The sequence below is a fragment of the Notamacropus eugenii genome, chromosome 7, assembly GCF_028372415.1.
Source record: "Notamacropus eugenii isolate mMacEug1 chromosome 7, mMacEug1.pri_v2, whole genome shotgun sequence".
Taxonomy (NCBI): domain Eukaryota; kingdom Metazoa; phylum Chordata; class Mammalia; order Diprotodontia; family Macropodidae; genus Notamacropus; species Notamacropus eugenii.
In genome coordinates, this window is record NC_092878.1 from 101,038,656 (window position 1) to 101,056,898 (window position 18,243).

General features: G+C 38.2%; 1 protein-coding gene across 9 annotated transcripts in view; it reads left to right on the forward strand.

The window, feature by feature from the left end:
- Positions 1–18,243, forward strand: part of TENM3 (teneurin transmembrane protein 3) — a 3,393,579-nt gene that overhangs the window by 3,288,237 nt on the left and 87,099 nt on the right. For all 9 annotated transcript variants that reach the window (XM_072622672.1, XM_072622671.1, XM_072622669.1 and 6 more), the window contains 3 exons: positions 11,154–11,370; positions 12,404–12,523; positions 12,807–13,068. In XM_072622672.1, coding sequence (XP_072478773.1) covers positions 11,154–11,370; positions 12,404–12,523; positions 12,807–13,068 — 599 coding nt within the window. The remainder of the gene's footprint in view (positions 1–11,153; positions 11,371–12,403; positions 12,524–12,806; positions 13,069–18,243) is intronic.

Sequence of the window (18,243 nt, forward strand, 5' to 3'; positions counted from 1 at the left end):
ATTACCTATAGAGTGGGGTTTCCAGCCCCCTCCTCTAATTCCCTTCCTGTGTAGGAATGACAGGTTCTCTTAAATATGTAAAAAGATGCTTAGGAAGATGCCTTTGTCCCCTGCCTACCTTTCCTCCAAAGGTTTCTTCCATTTATACTATATATATATATATATCTTCTAGTTATGTGCCCGTCATCTCTCTCATTAGAGTAAGAGGTCCTGAAGTCAGGGCCTGTACATCCTTGACACTCAGCACAGTGCCTGACACATGGTAAGGACTTCAGTGAGCAATCAACGGAGGTCAGGGCTGGAAATAGGTGATAATACAAAGAAATGATAACAGAAATAGGTGGGAGTGGATAAGATGGCAGATGGAGAGAGAAAGCAGAAGAGGGCAGAGGAAAGAGCCTGGAAGAACACTCACCTTTAAGAGTCAGAGAGAAGATGTCAAGACAAGACAAGAGACAGTGTCTAGAAAGCCAAGGGAAATCAAAGTGTCCAGAGAGAGGGAGTACCCAACAATATCTGATGCTATAGAAAAGTCAAGATGGGTGAAGACTGAAAAAAATGGCTTTGGGTTTTACCATTTCATGGGGTCATTGGTAACATGTTACACATTCCCAGCTTATAAGGAGTATACATGGTAATAGGGGAGATTCATTTTAGTTCCTTGATGCTTAACAGCTTCCCCAAAATATTTTGGACATAGTGGATTGAGAAGTGTAAGACAGGAGTTCTAATGCCCCAGGAGAATAAAAGTCTTCAGGTCTATTCCACCTAGAAGATGCTTTTTCTCTCCAAGGACCAGTTGGGGTGGGGAGATGAAAGATGAAGGACAGATCAAAAAGAACATTATATTGAGTGACCTCACTTAATGTAAGTACAACATAAGACACTTGCCATGGTTAAGAGTGAATCTTTTTTTCTCACTGAACATTTCCACACTGATCTATTTGTAGTTTGAGGATTTGCTGCAAAAAAAAAAAAAATCAGAGATTTAAAATATGATGGGGGGCTTGGGGGGGGGTGATAAAAACAAAAGAAAGAGAGAAGACCAAACAGATGGAACACATGAGGAAGTAGAATGACAAAATAAAGAAAGTATCAGGGGGAGCAAGGAGGGGAAACAAGCGAGCAGGGAAACAGATGGAATGGATATGAGAGACAGAATAAGGGGATGATCAATGGGAGATATTATAAGGGTGGAGCACAGAGAGTCCCAGAAGAGAAGAGGGAGGCATTTTAAAGACAGAGGAATAAAACTCTGCTCATGTCTAGAAAAGGGGGGAAATATTTTCTTCTCAGAAAGAGATAAATAAGTAAGAAGAGAGACGGTAAAACAATGAATACAGACTGAAAATAAATTAAATGAAAATCAAAAATGAAGAGGCAGGATGAACATCTAATCAGAGAGAATGCAGGTTTTACCAAAGCATAGACTAGCAGGCAACAGGCATTTATTAAGCCCTTCCTGTGTGCCAGGCACTCTGCTAAGTGCCAGGGATACAGATATAAGAAGACAGTCCCTCTCAACAAGCTGATATTCTAATGCAGAAAGGCAACAAATAAAAGAGGATTGAAAAGCGCGTGAAAGAAGGGAAGGGAGCAGTTTACACAGGGGCCATGGTGCTAAAGACCAAAGAGTCAGCACTACATCTGGAAGAGGAATGAAGCATGGCCAGCCAGGCCTTGTCTCCAAAATGGAGGTCCCAGAAGGAACTCACCAATGGGAGAATGAGACCTGCATGGCAAGGGGAAGTTCCAGAGTGAGAGAGCAGTTCAGTCATGCCACTTCTAGGTCTGGAGGCTTAGAAGCACAGACATGAGAAGAATGGAGTAGAAAGTGACACAGTGAGGTAGTGCAGTGGAAAGAGCACCGGGCCTGAGTTCAAATCCTGTCTCAGACACTTACTAGCTGTGCGACCCTGGTTAAGTCACTTAGCCCCTATTTGCCTCACTTCCTCATCTGTGAAATGGAAACACAGTGGAGAAGTAGATGGCAAGCCACTCCGGTATCTTTGCCAAGAAAATCTTATAGACAAAGTTGATGGGGTCACATGGGATTGGACATGACTAAACAACTGAACAACATAGAATCTATCAGAGGGAAGTTAGGTTCTTAGACCCTAAAAAGGTACTACCCCAAAGAGAAAACAGCAGATAGAAATTAGATAAAAATTATAACATGGAAGTACTGTGAAATTTTTTTTAAGTACTGACATTGTATCAGGAACTCGTGTGATGCTTTTTAACTTGTAAACCGGTGGTATCAAACTCAAATAGGAATGGAGGCCACTACATACAGAAGAATCCTTGCAGATGCATATCGACTTCTTTTAAAATGTAGTATTATCTATGTTCTGTTGTATCTTCTTTATGTTGCTAAATATATCTCAGTTACACTTTCATCTGGTTCAGGCTACACTTGGGAATGTTGTAGGCTACAGGCCACATGTTGCACACCTCTGTTCTAGACACTGGCCGAGACTTAGGTTATTGCTCTTTCTGTTACCAAATACCACTTAACGAATATTTATATTAACTCATATTGTCTTTTAAATTGATGAGATATCACAGAAGAGGTCAGTAGTAAGCCTTACGTGAAGGAATTGTTTGCCACTCCTCCCCAAGAATACCTGACTTTAGAGTTAGAAGGGTCCTGGGAGATTACCACGTCCAACTGTCTCCTTTTGTTGTGGGTCATATTACTAAGAAAGAAATAATAACTTTTCCATACGTTATCTCATTTGAGCTGAATGGAATTATGATGCTTGCCAGCAGAACAAAGTAGAACACGAATGGATTGGTTCCTACTAAACGACTAAAATTACATTCCCCGGTAAGTTACTGGCATTGTCAGGCAGCCAGTCTGTAAACATTTATTAAGTGCCAGTTATGGGTCAGGCACTGTGCTGAGTGCTTCACTGACTCTGACTCTTCAGAGCACAGCATTTTTTTAATCTATTTTTTTATTTTTATTATTTTTTATTATTCATATTAATTTAATTTACTATATTCATTATTATTTTATTATTATTCATTAGTAACATTTTTGTGGATTTTTGTTTTTAATTTAATGTGAACTCTTAAACCTGCACTAAAACTATGCTACGCAGCCCTGAAATTCCTGGTCTGATGCTTCTTAAAGAGTATTTCTTGTTGTTTCAGCCATGTCCGACTCTTCATGACCCCATTTGGGGTTTTCTTGACAAAGATACTGGAGTGGTTTGCCATTTCCTTCTCCAGCTCATTTTATAGATGAGGAAACTGAGGTAAACAGTTACTCAGGGTCACACATGTGGTAAGTATCTGAGGCCAGATTTGAACTCAGGTCTCCCTGACTCCAGGTCCAGTGCTCTATCCACTGCACTACTTAGCTGTCTCAAAAGTAATCAGTGAAGTACAAAGTCTAATCGGTCCTACTGGTTTAGAAAAGCATTAATCAGAAACCAGAGCTGAACCAGATGGCTCTCATTGAAGGACCAGCCCGCCTAAGCCCATTGTGCATCTTCATTAAAAGATATTCCATTAGATGATGAATTTGGGGGCACAGCATTGTACCAAGTCATGGAGTGGTTCACCGTCTGTATCCATGGAGAGAATAACCCCACCTGAAAATTCATACATCGATGAAGTATTGCAGTGAATATTCTAGATATACTACCTAAACCTGAGATAGTGATAATGGGTGAAGCATGGGCCTGGAATGAGGAAGACCCAAGTTCAAATCCAGCTTCAGAAACTAACTACCTATGTACCCTGGACAAGTCACTTAACTTCTGTCTGCTTCCTCAGTTGTAAAGTGGGAATACTAATAGTACCTACCTCACAAGGTTGTTGGAATCAGCTGTTTATATAGTACTTAGCACAATGCATGCCACATAGTAAATGCTTAATATATGCTTATTCCCTACCTTTTCCCCTCTTTAATAACCTTGTTACTAGAGTAGTTATATTTGCAGGAACACAACTTGAGGAGGAAGACTCAGTGGCTGCTCCATCAAATGACCGTTTCTAACATTTTAGAGACCTAGTTGCATCCTATCTTTTAGGGAGGTCATTTTAAGAGCTCCTAGAGCTTTCTTTTTTCCCATCCTCAGAACCAGGGCTATCCCCAAATATCAAAAATCTCCACTTCTGAAGTATAAGATCTTAGATGTTTCTGTTTGATTCCATCAAAGAAGTCTCTGTCATTCCTGTCTAACTTGAAGCGATCTCCAGAATCACTTCACATCAAATAAAATTGCCAAGAGTGTTACTGCCTTTCTCTTTGCTGCTAACGCATCCAGTGAGTGCTGTGGTGATGAAGTCACAGTCCCTCTCTCTTCCTGTTAGGAACCAGATTAAGTCATTGGTGTCTGCTAAATACCAAGTTGTCATGACCACAACATAATTCCATTTTATCTCATGTTACTCAGGATTCTAATAATTAGAACACAAAGTGGATTGCCCAAAGTCTTAGAAACCATAAGAGACAAGGCTGAGATTTGAACCCAGATCTTCTAACTGCAAATGCAGCACTTTGTCCACCACAGCAGTATCTAGTAGACTAGCTCCCTGACTCATCAAGAATCTGGTTGATATAAAGGTGGAAGTCTGGTCCATTTTTATACCTGGTCTTCATCAATATGATCAAAAATCCAATGCCCATTTGGAACTGATTTAGAATAAAAAATAGTAACACATAGTTCCTGTTCTTTGGGATGCTTGAAAATCTAACAGATGGCATTGATTAAAAGAAGTTGGTAACTGAAATTGAATCTGCTCATTTATTAAATAAATTGGCATGCTTATTCAATCTTATAAGATGCTTATTAAATATTATTCTACTTCTTAGAATTAGGCTCATTAAGTATTATAATATGCTTATTAAATATTATTATAATGTGCTATTACTAAATAAATTGACATGCAAAGAGACAATGTCAGATTATACTGAATATTCAAATAACTAGAACATCCAGGTCCCTGAGCATTCTCCTTAATCAAGATTTAGCTTTAAAGTTGGTACTCTACAGCAATAGTTAGTGATAATATACCAGTACATAGGACATGATGAGTTTAGCAGAAAGGTATTTCGATTGAATTTTAGGAGACCCAGATTCTAATCATCCTTTTGTCTCTTTAAGTCACTACTTGCCCCTGGGAACCTCATACACTTTCCCAAGGCCTCAAGTTTTCCCATTGGTGATGCCTTTAAAAAAAGCTCTTTAAAAAAATCTACATAATTATATCCAGTATAACTTTCCTTTGACAATATTTCCATCATTGTGATCAGGTTCTATCTTTGTTATATTTCCAACTATTGCCAACTAGGGCCAGGGGGAAAGAGACCCCTTATATGATACCAACTCCCTCCATCCTCACTCATCCACCATCCTGCTGTGTATGAAGCTCATGTTTCTGTCATCCTCTACATAGGATCATAATACTATGGGAATAATATTACAAAAATGAGGCTGACAATCCCAAGCATCCCTTCATACTACTATGCTCTGGTAGCAAATTCCATTTCCCAGAATCCTTAGGGGAAAGCAAAATCTGTCCCTGGAACTAAGTTTCCTGGAAACCTAGATGATCTTAAGATCTCTTCTAGCCCTAACGTTCTAGGAGTCTATAAATTAATTACTAACCTTCCATGTGGTCCACAGTATTTCCAAGCAGAAACAAGAAACTATGTTGTGTAGTCTTTAAACATAAAATCTTTAGTAATTTAAAGATAATCATCCTCTCAGTGACTAGGAGAGGAGAAAGAGGACTAAAATGAGGACATCCAATGGAGCCCAAAACATCTCTGCTGTCCACAAACACCACCCACCCCTTGCACCTGTTTTAAGTGCCCCCAACTCTTAAAAACTTATCATGGAAGGCAGCTTATAAGTCACACATAAAGAATACACATACACAGGCAAACACATAAATAAATAATGCATGAGCTAGGTTAAGTGCCTATTGTTGGGGATGGTGAATGAATGGGAATTCTTGCAGGCTGCACCTGGAATAAGTTTTGAATTACAGGCCCCCAACCAAGTTTGCAAAGACTCTCCTTTTACCCTTCTCCCTCCATTAGCCCATTTTTCTTGAGAAGTGCCCCTATCATGCAAACCCCCTTTTCATGGTCTTAAATATACTATGGGAGCTATTAGGGCATTAGTTATATCTATGGTGTTTTGACAGGGTGCATTATGGAAAAATTCATGACCTCTTCCCTGGTAAGTCAGGGAAACTTTCATAGCAGTGAAAATCTAGGAGTCTCTTAAAGGAAAAGAATGCCAAGAGCTTGGCAAGCTGGAGGAAAGTGGGAATTCTAGGCACAGAAGAGAGGAGTTAGTTCTGTAGTAGTAATCAGACAAAGGGCACATGGAGCATAGTGGCTTGCGAAAAGTAGTAAGGACGGTATGAAAGATCAACAACAAGAATTTGTGTGTGCCTCACACTGGGCTAGGCACCGAGGTTACAAAGACCGAAAAGAAAACAGTCTCTGCTCTCTAGGGCCTTACTATGGAGAATAATAGGTATAATATAGGTGTCATAGGTATACAAATGTAAATTATATACAAACGAAAAATAAGGCAATTTGAAGAAAGGGGAATTCCTAGGAAGTGTGAGGGATCCAGAAAGTCCTCATGTACAGGTACTTCTTAAATGGAACTTTTAAGAAACCTAAGGATTCAGAGAAGCAAACGTGAGGAAAACAGTGCATCCAGGCATGAGAAAGAGCCTGTGCAAAGATGGGATAGTATGAATGAGGAACAGTTCGGACACATTGTAGAGTGTGTGAAGGGTAGGGATGTGTAATAAGCCTGGAGTGATATATCCTTTGGAAATATCACTTTCGTGGCTATGTCAAGGATGGATTGGGAAGGGAAAAGACTTGAGATGGAGACCAGTTGGAAACTTATTGAAACAGATCAGATAAATAGTAAGAGAAAACGAGGGAGGGTGGAGACTTGGAAGCAAAGGTCGAAAGCTTGGTTTCATGATAAGAAGCCATAAAACAATAAGAACATGAAACAATAAGAATAAGAAAATGACAGATATGATAAGATGATACAGGGTAGAGGGGGGAGCCATTTAAAGATTAAATAAGGGAACTGGAAGGGATATTTAAACTTTTGAAATTGGTTGCATTATGGTATGGTGGGATAAATGCTGAATTTGGAGCTCAGAGTTCCCTAGCCTTGATTTCTTTGCCAGAGTCTTAGTTTTCTTATCTATAAAATGAGTATAATGGAAGTAGTATATATACTGAAAAATGGTTGATTTTTTTCCATCCTCTTTTTAAAGCCAGAAATGAAAGTAATGTATGACTGAAACAAAAGTAGACCATCAGTTAGCAGTACATGCCACCTCTCAGGGTTGTCATGAGGATCAGATGAGATAACATGTAAAGCACTTTGTAAACCATGATGTGCTCTAAAAAATGCAATCTCTTATTTTTATAGTCAGTAAGACTAACTGTCAGTGTTACATGAATTTGCCACTTTTATTGAAAAAGAAATTCACATAAAAAGACTCAATATGTAATTGCTAATATTCACCAGGTTTCATTAGGTTTATTCTCTGGATATTTTTCATAATGGATGCTATTAAGTCTGGCTTCTAAGTCAACATAAATATAAGCCAATCTTTCTAAGACAAAAATGGAATGTCAGTGATTTTGCCAAGCTATGAGCTATTTCACCAAAACGATTTTACCACACTAGATATTGGCCAAGCACACCATCATCTTAGTTGTACTAGACAGCACCAGCTACATAAGTACAGACAAAGAATGAAAAATGTTTTCTCAAGTTATAGGGAGCCAGATTCATAACCATCCGTCACTCGCTTGGGCAAGTTGCTGATAAACTCCACAGAAAAATAACAAACAGTGTGTCCCTGCATCTTGGCTGTTGAAAATGAGATTCTTTCTCTGATTGATGTTAGCGGAGAGGCTTGTAAAAATGCATTTCCAGCTGATTAGTTCAGAAGGTGTCAATCTCATGCAGTTTTATGACCTGCAGACTCCACGCCAGATGTACATTTGCTTTTTATAAACTAACAAAGATGAATGACTAAATTTGAGCATTCCTCTTTGGCAACTGTACCATATATTCCCTAAGGGAGTACACTGTTGGGGGTGGGGGAAGGAGGAGACATTTAACCCCCAAGGCACCAAATGTTGGTTTTTTAGAAAGTCTTGGAGAAGTGAAACAGATCAAATTTGGAATTCTTTTCCTCTTGGTAGGAATTGAGCATGGAGGGATAAAAGCTGATGTCTGATTTATTGCTTTTCTTTCATTATACCCAAAAGCTTAATATAGCTAATAAACATTAATTCCAGTTTTGATGGGGAAAGAGTTCTTTTTAAAAAAATAAATTTTATCTGTCTTGATTTTACATTGCCTAAATGTCTTCTACTTGCCCCTTCCCAGAGCTATCACGTATCAAAAAGAATATTTTTAAAGAAAAAAAAATAAGTACAATCAATCAGCACATCAAAAAAAGTATGAAAATATATTCAGTGTTTCAACCAATGGTTCTCTCAGTTATTCAAAGGAGTCAGGAGAGGTGTCCTCTCATATCCCTTCTTTGGGGTCATTCTTGTTTTTTGTAATTCAGCAATATTCATTTTCTAATGTTTTATGATGGTTGTTCCTTCCATATATTGCTGTGGTCATTGTATATGTATTTTTGGTTCTGCTTATTACAGTCTACATCGGTTCACATCAATCCTCCCATTCTTCTCTGTATTCATTGCTACATTTCTTGTTCAAGGAGCAAGCCTTAAACCCAATTCACTCTGGGGCTTATAGACTGGACAAGTCCCCACCCACCTAGCACAGAGTGGATATAATCACAGTAACTGTTTCTCTTTCACCCAGGAACCCCGAGGGTCTTCCCCTCCCAGTTTGATTTTTTTTTTTTATTAAAGGGCCTTCCCTTGAGTAACTTAGAGAAACCTATTCATTGAATGAGGTATCTCACTCAAAGTAAGATGGTGATAAGACCTAACTAAGCCTGAAAGGGCCAGGGTCTCACATTGCCTTCAGGGCCATCTCCAGTTGTCCTGATAAATATGAGGCCACTGGACCCAGATGGCCCAAGAGAAGAAAATAAGGTTGGTGACCTTGCACAGCTGTCCCTCCCTCAAATCCAAGTCAACTGCAAGTCATGTCATCCTCTTGACTCCATGGTCCTATTTGAGAATGAAGGACAAACACACCAACCTGTTTCTTACACAAGAAAATTCTGTTGTGTTCATGTACCCCAACACGCTTAGCTCTTCAATGACAGGGGCATCTCCATTGTTTCTAGTTCTTTACTACCACAAAAAGTGCTGGGTACTTTCTTTTTATCATGACTTCCTAAGCTTATATGTCTAATAATGGAATCTATGGGTCAAAAAGTAAAGACATTTTACTCTATTTGCACAATTCCAAAATAAAGGAAAGAATTCGTAACAGAAATAAACAATAAATTTTAAAGATTCTTTATGCAGTCTCAACACACAAGCATTGTTTGCCACATTAAAGTCCATATTCCCACCCACCTTTTAAAGCTGGGAATCATATGGGTGAATGGGACAAAAATTTTTTGGGACAAAAGTTTTTTGTCACACGTTAGTCTTTGAATCACTTTGTGCTTTCAGCTTCTTGAAGGGTAGCAAATATAAATACATAGCATTAGCCATATTATTATAGTATCCTCTGATAAAAAAAAAATCCAGCATCCTTGCATTATCTCCTATAGCTTGACAACAAATATAGTTTCTAGGCATTCGGACATTTTCTGTCTCTATAATCCACTGGGGAAATGATTAAGCGAGTTGGTAAAAACTCAGTAAGATAGTCCGATTATTTAAAAACTGACCTCAAAATTCAAAACAAGTTTTTACCTGTTATTATTTGGGGATATATGTAGGTATGTGTGTGTGTATTTAATCCTTTGAGAACACAATTGTTATTTGTTTCAAAAAGGGATAGATCTAATATAACACACAGTACATATAGAAACACATTCAGCTTAAATACCCAAAGGTGAATATAAGATGCATGTGCTTACAAGTTAACTCCCATTGATCAGAACATGTTGAAACTTAACAAAATCTATTTATCAGGGATCTGAATTCACACATTTTCATGTATATGAGCCTTTTCGGAAATTAAGATTGTGACAAGCAGCAACTTCTCATTTGTCATATCAATGATATGAAAAAAGCTCAGGATCATAAAGTCTTTCTTAAGTATTAAAAGCATATTTGAAGTAACATACTTGAAATGAATTAAGGAAAACAACAAGGAGATGTAAGTTAATGTCTTCATGGAGTCAGCATGATCCCATGCAGCTAAGCACAGGCTGTCATCTTCAATCTTACTCCATAGATTATACTGACCTACTTCATAAATTTGGGCAGTTTAACTCCATTTACACTATTTTTTTCTCTTTTGCCTCACTTTTTTCCCATGGCCTAAAACAAATGAATGGTCAGAAATTTTTTAAATGAAACAACTTTATTAAAACATATTATGTTCACTAAAATGCGCTTTATTAACTCAAGATGCATTTCTACCCCCCTAAAAAAAATAATAGCTAAGAAAACATTTGAGCATTATTCAACAGTATTCAGTATTGCTAATACATGTATCATAACTATCTCTAAATTCTTCCATCCTGTTAAGTCATTAGTTCAAATAAGGGAATATTCCCCTTTTTTCATAATTCTGAATGAAAAAAAATGATTAGTTTTTAAACTTCCCAAGCCTACCTTCTTTCCCACAAGAATACCTCTCTGGAAAGGCAAGTTTTAAATATATATATATATAATATTTATATAGACTTCTTTTTTCCCCAAAACTAATTATTTCATTACCGTAAAAGAGTTTCAGGTGAGGAAACTCCTTCCAGCGTAAACTGGCAACCATTTGCAATTTACAGTCTTTGAGAGTAGTCCAAAGCATTGCAAGGTTAGGAGACTGACCCAAGGAACTCCAGCCATATGTCTCAGTGGTGGGGCATGAACTCAAGCCTTCCACATGTCTGTGACCAGTACTCTGTCTACAATATCACACTGCCACTCCTTACTCATTGTCCTCTTCTTTCCCAGTTCTCCAGTTGTGTATTTGTCAATGATGCACTGGAAAAAGGGCTCACTCATTGGTTTAAATTTCTGTCTGCAGATGGATTAATTGACTGTATGGATCCTGACTGCTGCTTACAAAGTTCCTGCCAGAATCAGCCCTATTGTCGTGGACTCCCTGATCCGCAAGATATCATTAGCCAAAGCCTACAGTCACCCTCTCAGCAAGCTGCTAAGTCTTTTTATGATCGAATTAGTTTTCTTACAGGGCCGGACAGTACTCATGTTATACCTGGGGAAAGTCCTTTCAATAAAAGGTGAATTAATGTTTTGTCTTTAAGATCCAAAATGCCTCTCTTGTTTGTGTCTGTAGTGGTTGATCTGCATGGCATGGGAACTGTTGATGACTGCACCCTTGATGAATGTGATATTTCCCCCAAACCCTGAGTTTCCTTTCTTTCGATTAGTCCTTCACCAAACTATCTCCAGCATTTGTGACTTAGCACACACACTTTGCCAAGTTCTGTACCTGGTACCTAACAGAACATTCCATTAAGGAGTCAATAAATCTTCATTTAACTAGTTGATTCAGGTTAGCACAGTTGGAATTGTATCCGAAGAATCTATGAAAAGAGCCCAAAAGGAAAGAAAAGATATGCATTTTTTTAAAACTGAGCTCACTAAATAATATAAATTATGAATTAATGTAATGGAACTGCTAACTGCATGGTGGTATGATTACATAAGCTATTTGACTGGTGTTTTACAGAGCAGTAATGACCTGAAAATAAACCCATAAGTGAAAGCAGGTGTCTTGTGTCTCACTGAGCAAAGGAAGATGATTTACACTGGAACTCCTGGGTCTGCAGAAATTTAACAGCATTAGTGCAGTTAGGCACAGCAGTTGATTAAAAGTTGTTACACAAATGTTCCTTATTGCCCCTTTAAATCTTGTACTCCTTGGTCCCCGCAGATTTCCAGATTGCCTCAGAATTAATTGGAAAGTATACTTTTCTTCATGTAAGTGCCAGACGTATGACTTATAGAAGAAAAGCATAGAGTTTATCATTTTTAAGAATTCATCAGTCAATTATTGGCCTTGATATCTCTCCAAAGAACAGATTGCAACAAATTAAAACACAGGGTAAACAGGAAGACACTTGGAGAATGTAAATTACACCGAGTTAAAAGAGGGCACTGGCTTGGGAGTGTTTCAGCTCTGATTTTGTGAATAGCAATTAATTGCATGTGGTAGTGTTTTTCTGTCCTTAAGTTACATTACCTATAAATCACAGTAATATTGGCCTGAGAAAACAAATGCTCCTCCTAATTCTTTTCCTTTTCCCACAGCCTTGCATCTGTCATTAGAGGTCAAGTACTAACTGCGGATGGAACTCCCCTTATTGGAGTCAACGTCTCCTTTTTTCATTACCCCGAGTATGGATACACTATAACTCGCCAGGATGGAATGTAAGTTGGTGCTACCAAACATCTATGTGTATGCTACTTGTTTATTTAGAAGAAAAGCTCGTAACAGTTGGAATGTTATGTTATGAATGCTTCATTATGAATGTTGAGACTTTGGAGAACTGTGTGAGAAAACATGTTGAAATATTTACTATTAGATACTTTTTGATGTTGATTGCTTTTTTTTTTTAGAGCTGCTTAATGTAAGGAAGAAAGAGGATATAACATGATGCTAGAATGGTGGGTCAGGAAAATTCATTAAGTTTATTTTGTTGGGTTCTTTTAGGTTTGACTTGGTGGCAAATGGCGGCGCATCTCTCACTCTGGTATTTGAACGGTCACCGTTCCTCACTCAGTATCACACTGTGTGGATTCCCTGGAATGTCTTTTATGTGATGGATACTCTGGTCATGAAGAAAGAAGAGAATGACATTCCCAGCTGTGATCTGAGTGGATTCGTGAGGCCAAATCCCATCATTGTGTCATCACCTTTATCCACTTTTTTCAGATCTTCTCCTGAAGACAGTCCCATTATTCCTGAGACACAGGCAAGATATAACTTAAAAATAACAATAATCTTCTAACAATGTGCCTTTCAGAAAGACTTAAAAGGGTTGGCAAATTTCTAGTAAATCATAAAAATAGTTTAAGAATGTCATATTAAAAATGACGTGTTAAAAATTCAAAGGGATATTTAGGGTTTGGTTTGTTTTTTTAACATCAAGGCACTCTCTGTATAATGCTACTCCTAAAGACAATGGCTTTTTGAATATACTGTTTAATTACCAAGCATTTCACAATTAATATAAGGAGGGAAATTGTCTTGACCAAAATTGTTCTTGAAAGAAAAACATCATCTTTTGTTCTTAAAAAAAATCCAATACCTGATGTTTCTTCTTAGCTTGAAATAATTAATCACTTATACTCTGTATAGCAAGTAATGATGGTATTTTTAAGGACAGACTATGTTATTTGTTTTTTAACTAGGCCTTATGCAGCTTGGAAGACGCAGTTATTATTTTTCCCTTCCATATGTTTTCCACTAAAAAAAGCAGTTTTAGTTCTTAAGGGCAGGGAACTGAGCACAGTAAAAATTGGCTTTATTCATAAATGGTAAGTATGAGGAATTTGTGGTTTCCAGAGTAAAACTGCACTCGAAAGCCCTCTAACAAATACGTATTGCTTAAGTCAGGATAACCTAAGTGTTGGCCAACATCACAGAGAAAGGTAGCTCAGGAAACATGAATCATAAGAGACAATACTGGATAATCAGACCTATCCTAATCTTCTTAATTCAATAAACCTTCCTCGTGTATCTGTACAGGTCCTGGAATAAATCCAGCGTACAGGAAGGGTCACCTATTCCACAGGAAGGCAAATTCCTGAAAGCCAGGCCACCAGTTAATTCAGTTCAACAATTTGACAAGCATTTTAAAGTACCTACTACGTGTTAAGCTATGTGCTATCTGCAGAGGATAAAAAAAAAAAAGTCTGTACTCAAGCAGTTTCCATTCTAAAGAGGAAAAATAACGTACAGAGAGCAACCAATTAGCGGACATTTATTAAGCTCCTACTTTATGTCAGGCACTGTACTAGGCAGTAAAATGAAACCTTCTTTACTCTCAGAGTAAATGCAAAGTAATTCCATAGACGTGATAGAACACAAACAACTGAGGTCAGGAAAGAACTCATAGATGTCTCTAAAGGAACTAGTAGTTCCAAGAGGAGAGATGAGGAAGACAAGCCTTTTAATAATGGGGGACAGCATAACAGTCAGTCAGTTAACATTTATTAAGCCCCTACTATGTGCCAGGTACTGTGGTAAACACTGGGAATACAAGGAGCTCCCAGTCTAATGTGGCAGACAAGAAGTATGTGTGAACAAGCTACATACAGGGAAAATAGCCTTGTTTCACTCTCCTTGCCAGAATTGTTTGGCTAGAAATGATTCTATTTACAGGAGAAGAATAATTGATATAGCAAATTAACTTGCTTATTACACAAGTAGCTCTGGACAAAGAGGCTACCTCTGTCACTCCCTTGTCTGTATCCATGTGGAAAATCTAATGCCTCTGTAAACAAGCTATATACCAGAAAAACAGGAGATAATTCAAAGAGGAAAGGCATTAGAATTAAGAGGATCTTTCTGTAGAAGAAGGGATTTTAGTTGGGATTCACAAAGAAGTAGGAGATGGTACACAGGGCAAGTAGGCCAGTTTAGCTAGAAATAAGAGTCTATACATGAGAATAGGGCTAAATGAGTATAGTAAGATAGATTGGAGCCAGGTGGATGCCAAACCAAGGAGTCTGTATTTTATCCTAGAGTAGATAGAGAACCGCTAAAGATTGCTATGCAGGGAGCTGATATGGTCAGACCTCTGGTTTAGGACTGGCACTTTGGCAGCTCTACAGGAGATGGACCGGAGGCTGCTGCAATAGTCCAGGCCAGAAGTAATGAGGGCAGAAGAAGTAGTAGGAGAAAGGTTGTGGCTGAAGATTGGCAGGATTCTCATGTAATATGTTGCGTGAAGGCTGGGATGGTGGGGAGTGATGAAGAATGAAGTCTGACTGTGAGGTAGCAAACTTGAGTGGTTAGAAGGAGGGTGGTACACTAAACAGAAAGAGCCAAGTTAGAACCTGCAGATGGGGGAAACGTCCAAGGATTAGTGACATATGCCTGCTGTGGCCAGGAGTGGAGCTTTGGGATCCTGCGTCTGGAAGAGAAAGCTCAGTAGTTGATTCTACCTTCCAAAGTGAGACTGCCAAAACCACCTCCTTGCTTTCCCTACTTTCCTATCTTGCTTGCCCTATTTCTATTTTTATTGCCATTCTTCAAGCCAACCTTAACCAATGTGGTTTACAATGTTGTCATGTATAAAATAAGAAGCAGGGGAAGGCAGCAGAGATCATAAAGGTCTCTCCCTTCTGTAAAGCCTATGATGCTGAGATGTTTGCATCCTGGCTTGCTTCACTCTCCTTGTCAGAATTGTTTGGTTAGAAGTGATTCTGTTTACAGGAGAGGAATAACTGTCATTGCAAATTAACTTGCTTTTTACACAACTAGCTCTGGACAAAGAGGCTAGCTCTGCCACTCCCTGGTTTGTATCCCTGTGGAAAGACGGAGGCCTCTGGAATCAGAGGTGGTTTAGTCGTTTCAATGGTGTCCAACTCTTCATGACCCCATTTGGGGTTTTCTTGGCAAAGATACTGGAGGAATTTGCCATTTCCTTCTCCAGATCATCTTATAAATGAGGAAACTGAGGCAAACAGAGATGCCCAGGGTCTCACAGCTAGGAAGTGTCTGAGGCCAAGTTTGAACTCAGCTCTTCCCAGAGCTCTGTCCGCTGCATCTAAGTGCTTTACAAATCTTATCTCATTTGATCCTCAGTCACCCTGGGAGATAGGTGATAGACAAGTAAGTTAGACCAGAAGTTAAGTGACTTGTCTAAAGTCTGAATAAGTGACAGAAACCAGATTTGAACTCAAGACCAGGGGAACCCTGGCTGCCTCTCAAGGTACATAAAGAACAAAAGATACCAAAAAACAGACCTCAAAAGAAAAAGTCGGGTTCTGAAAAAAGGAGGCAAATTCTAAGAAGCAAAAGTTCTCCAGTCTCACGTGTAGAAAGAAGGTCAAACAACACACTATAAATAAATCTGAATCCTAAAGTATGTATAATTTCTCTCCTAAAGTGGTTTTACCACTTTGATTTCCAGAGTGTTTCTGTTAGTTTGAGGTTCAGATATTTTGATCAAGTGGGAGAACACTGAGATCTTAGAACGTCAAACAGTTCTCAAACTTTGGTTTTGAGACCTATTTAGTCTCAAAAATAATTGAGGATCCCAAAGATTTTTTGTTTATGTGGATTATGTCTACCAAAATTTATAATAATAGAAATTAAAGCCAAAAAATTTCCAAAATATATATTTAAATTTTATTTAAAATTAATATGTATTAATAAAGTGATAAAAATTATTTATATTGAATTTTAATAATTAAACAGACTAGAAATAAAAATTTCATTATGTTAATAAAAATATTTTTATGAAAAATAACTATATTTTCCCCAAAAAGATGAGAAGTGACATTATTTTATATATTTTTGCTAACCTATTTACTATGTGGCTTAATAGAAGACAGCTGGATTTTTATAACTTCTTGTGCATTCAGTCTTTGGTGATATATTATTTTGGTTGAAGTATATAAACATGTGGCTTCACACATATATGTAGTTGTAAAAGGGAAGAGTATTTTTATAAGTAAAAGAGATCTTGGTATTGTTATGAAAATAGTTTTGACCTCACAGACCCTTCAGGGTCTACAGACCATACTCTGAGGACAGCTACTAAAAAGTACAATCATCATTTTTAACTCTATTCAGATCTCCTTTAATGTCATCTTGAGAAGCATTACAGACTTGCACAATCTACTATGTATTTTTCTTTAATCAATAAGCCCTCTAATTTATTCACACACCTTATGGTTGGTTAGGAAAAGTCTCAAATGAGAGCTAACCACCTTGGATGCTTAATAGTCATGTGGCCTCCTTACATCATGCTCTCTGAGCCTCAGTTTTCTTTTGCAGCCTTATCTTCTTCAGAATCATACCCTGTTCAGTGGAAAATTGAAAACAGAGTCCAATGTGTTGACCTGCTAGGCCTCCCTTAAGGAAGGTGCTAGACTACTACAGAATTCTGCTGGTTACAGGGCCTGCCCACAAATACAAAGTATGTCCTTTCAAGGTGTTGTTCATAAATGATCAAAACAGTGTGGGAAAAGACATCTGGGATAAATATATTGAGACCTGTATGAGTCAGTTGAGTGATATGGAAGCTAAGAAAGCTAATGCAGTTTTACACTATATTGAAATGGTATGGCATACTCAACTACAGAGATGAAAGTCTCATGGAACCCTGCCTTCTCCAAACTACATAGAAAGTACTGGATTCAGTTCTGGATGCCACATTTCCAGAACAACACTGATAAACTTAAGAGGATTCAACAGAAGACAGCTAAGATGGCAAAGGACTTGAGTCAGGGACATGAGAATAGACTGGAGGAATTGGGGACATTTAGCCTGGAAAAGAGAAGATTGGGACCAAGGACCCTTAGAGGCTATCTTTTATATATCTGAAGGAATATCCTATGGAAGAGGGATCAGACTGGTCCTACTTGGTCCCATAACAAAGAATGAGAAGAAATAGGTAGAAATTGCAAAGAGGAAGATTTAACTTGATATATGGGGACAACTAGGTGGTGCAGTGGATAGAGCACTGGACTTAGAACCAGAAAGACTCATCTTTTTGACTTCGAATCTGACCTCAGACACTTCCTAGCTATGTGACCCTAGGCAAGTCACTTCGCCTTGTTTGCCTCAGTTTCCTCATTTGCAAAATGAACTGGAGAAGGAAATGGCAAACTACTCCAGTATCTTTGCTAAGAAAACTCAGACAACCTGGGTCCAGTCCTGTTTCCTGTACCTTGGACAGGACCTTGGGCAAATCATTCAATCTTTCTACCCTCAATTTCCCTCAGTGTAAATGAGGGAGTTGGAATACAGGGCCTCTATGGTCATTTCCAATTCTAAATTTATGACTCTAAGAGCCATTAAAAGCTCTGCTTCATGTCTGGTTATGTGTATTTTCTCTCTAATGTCTTGTTTTGTTGTATAATATGGGGCATTTTTGTTTTGCGAAGCAGCAAAGGCATCAGCTGTAACTGAT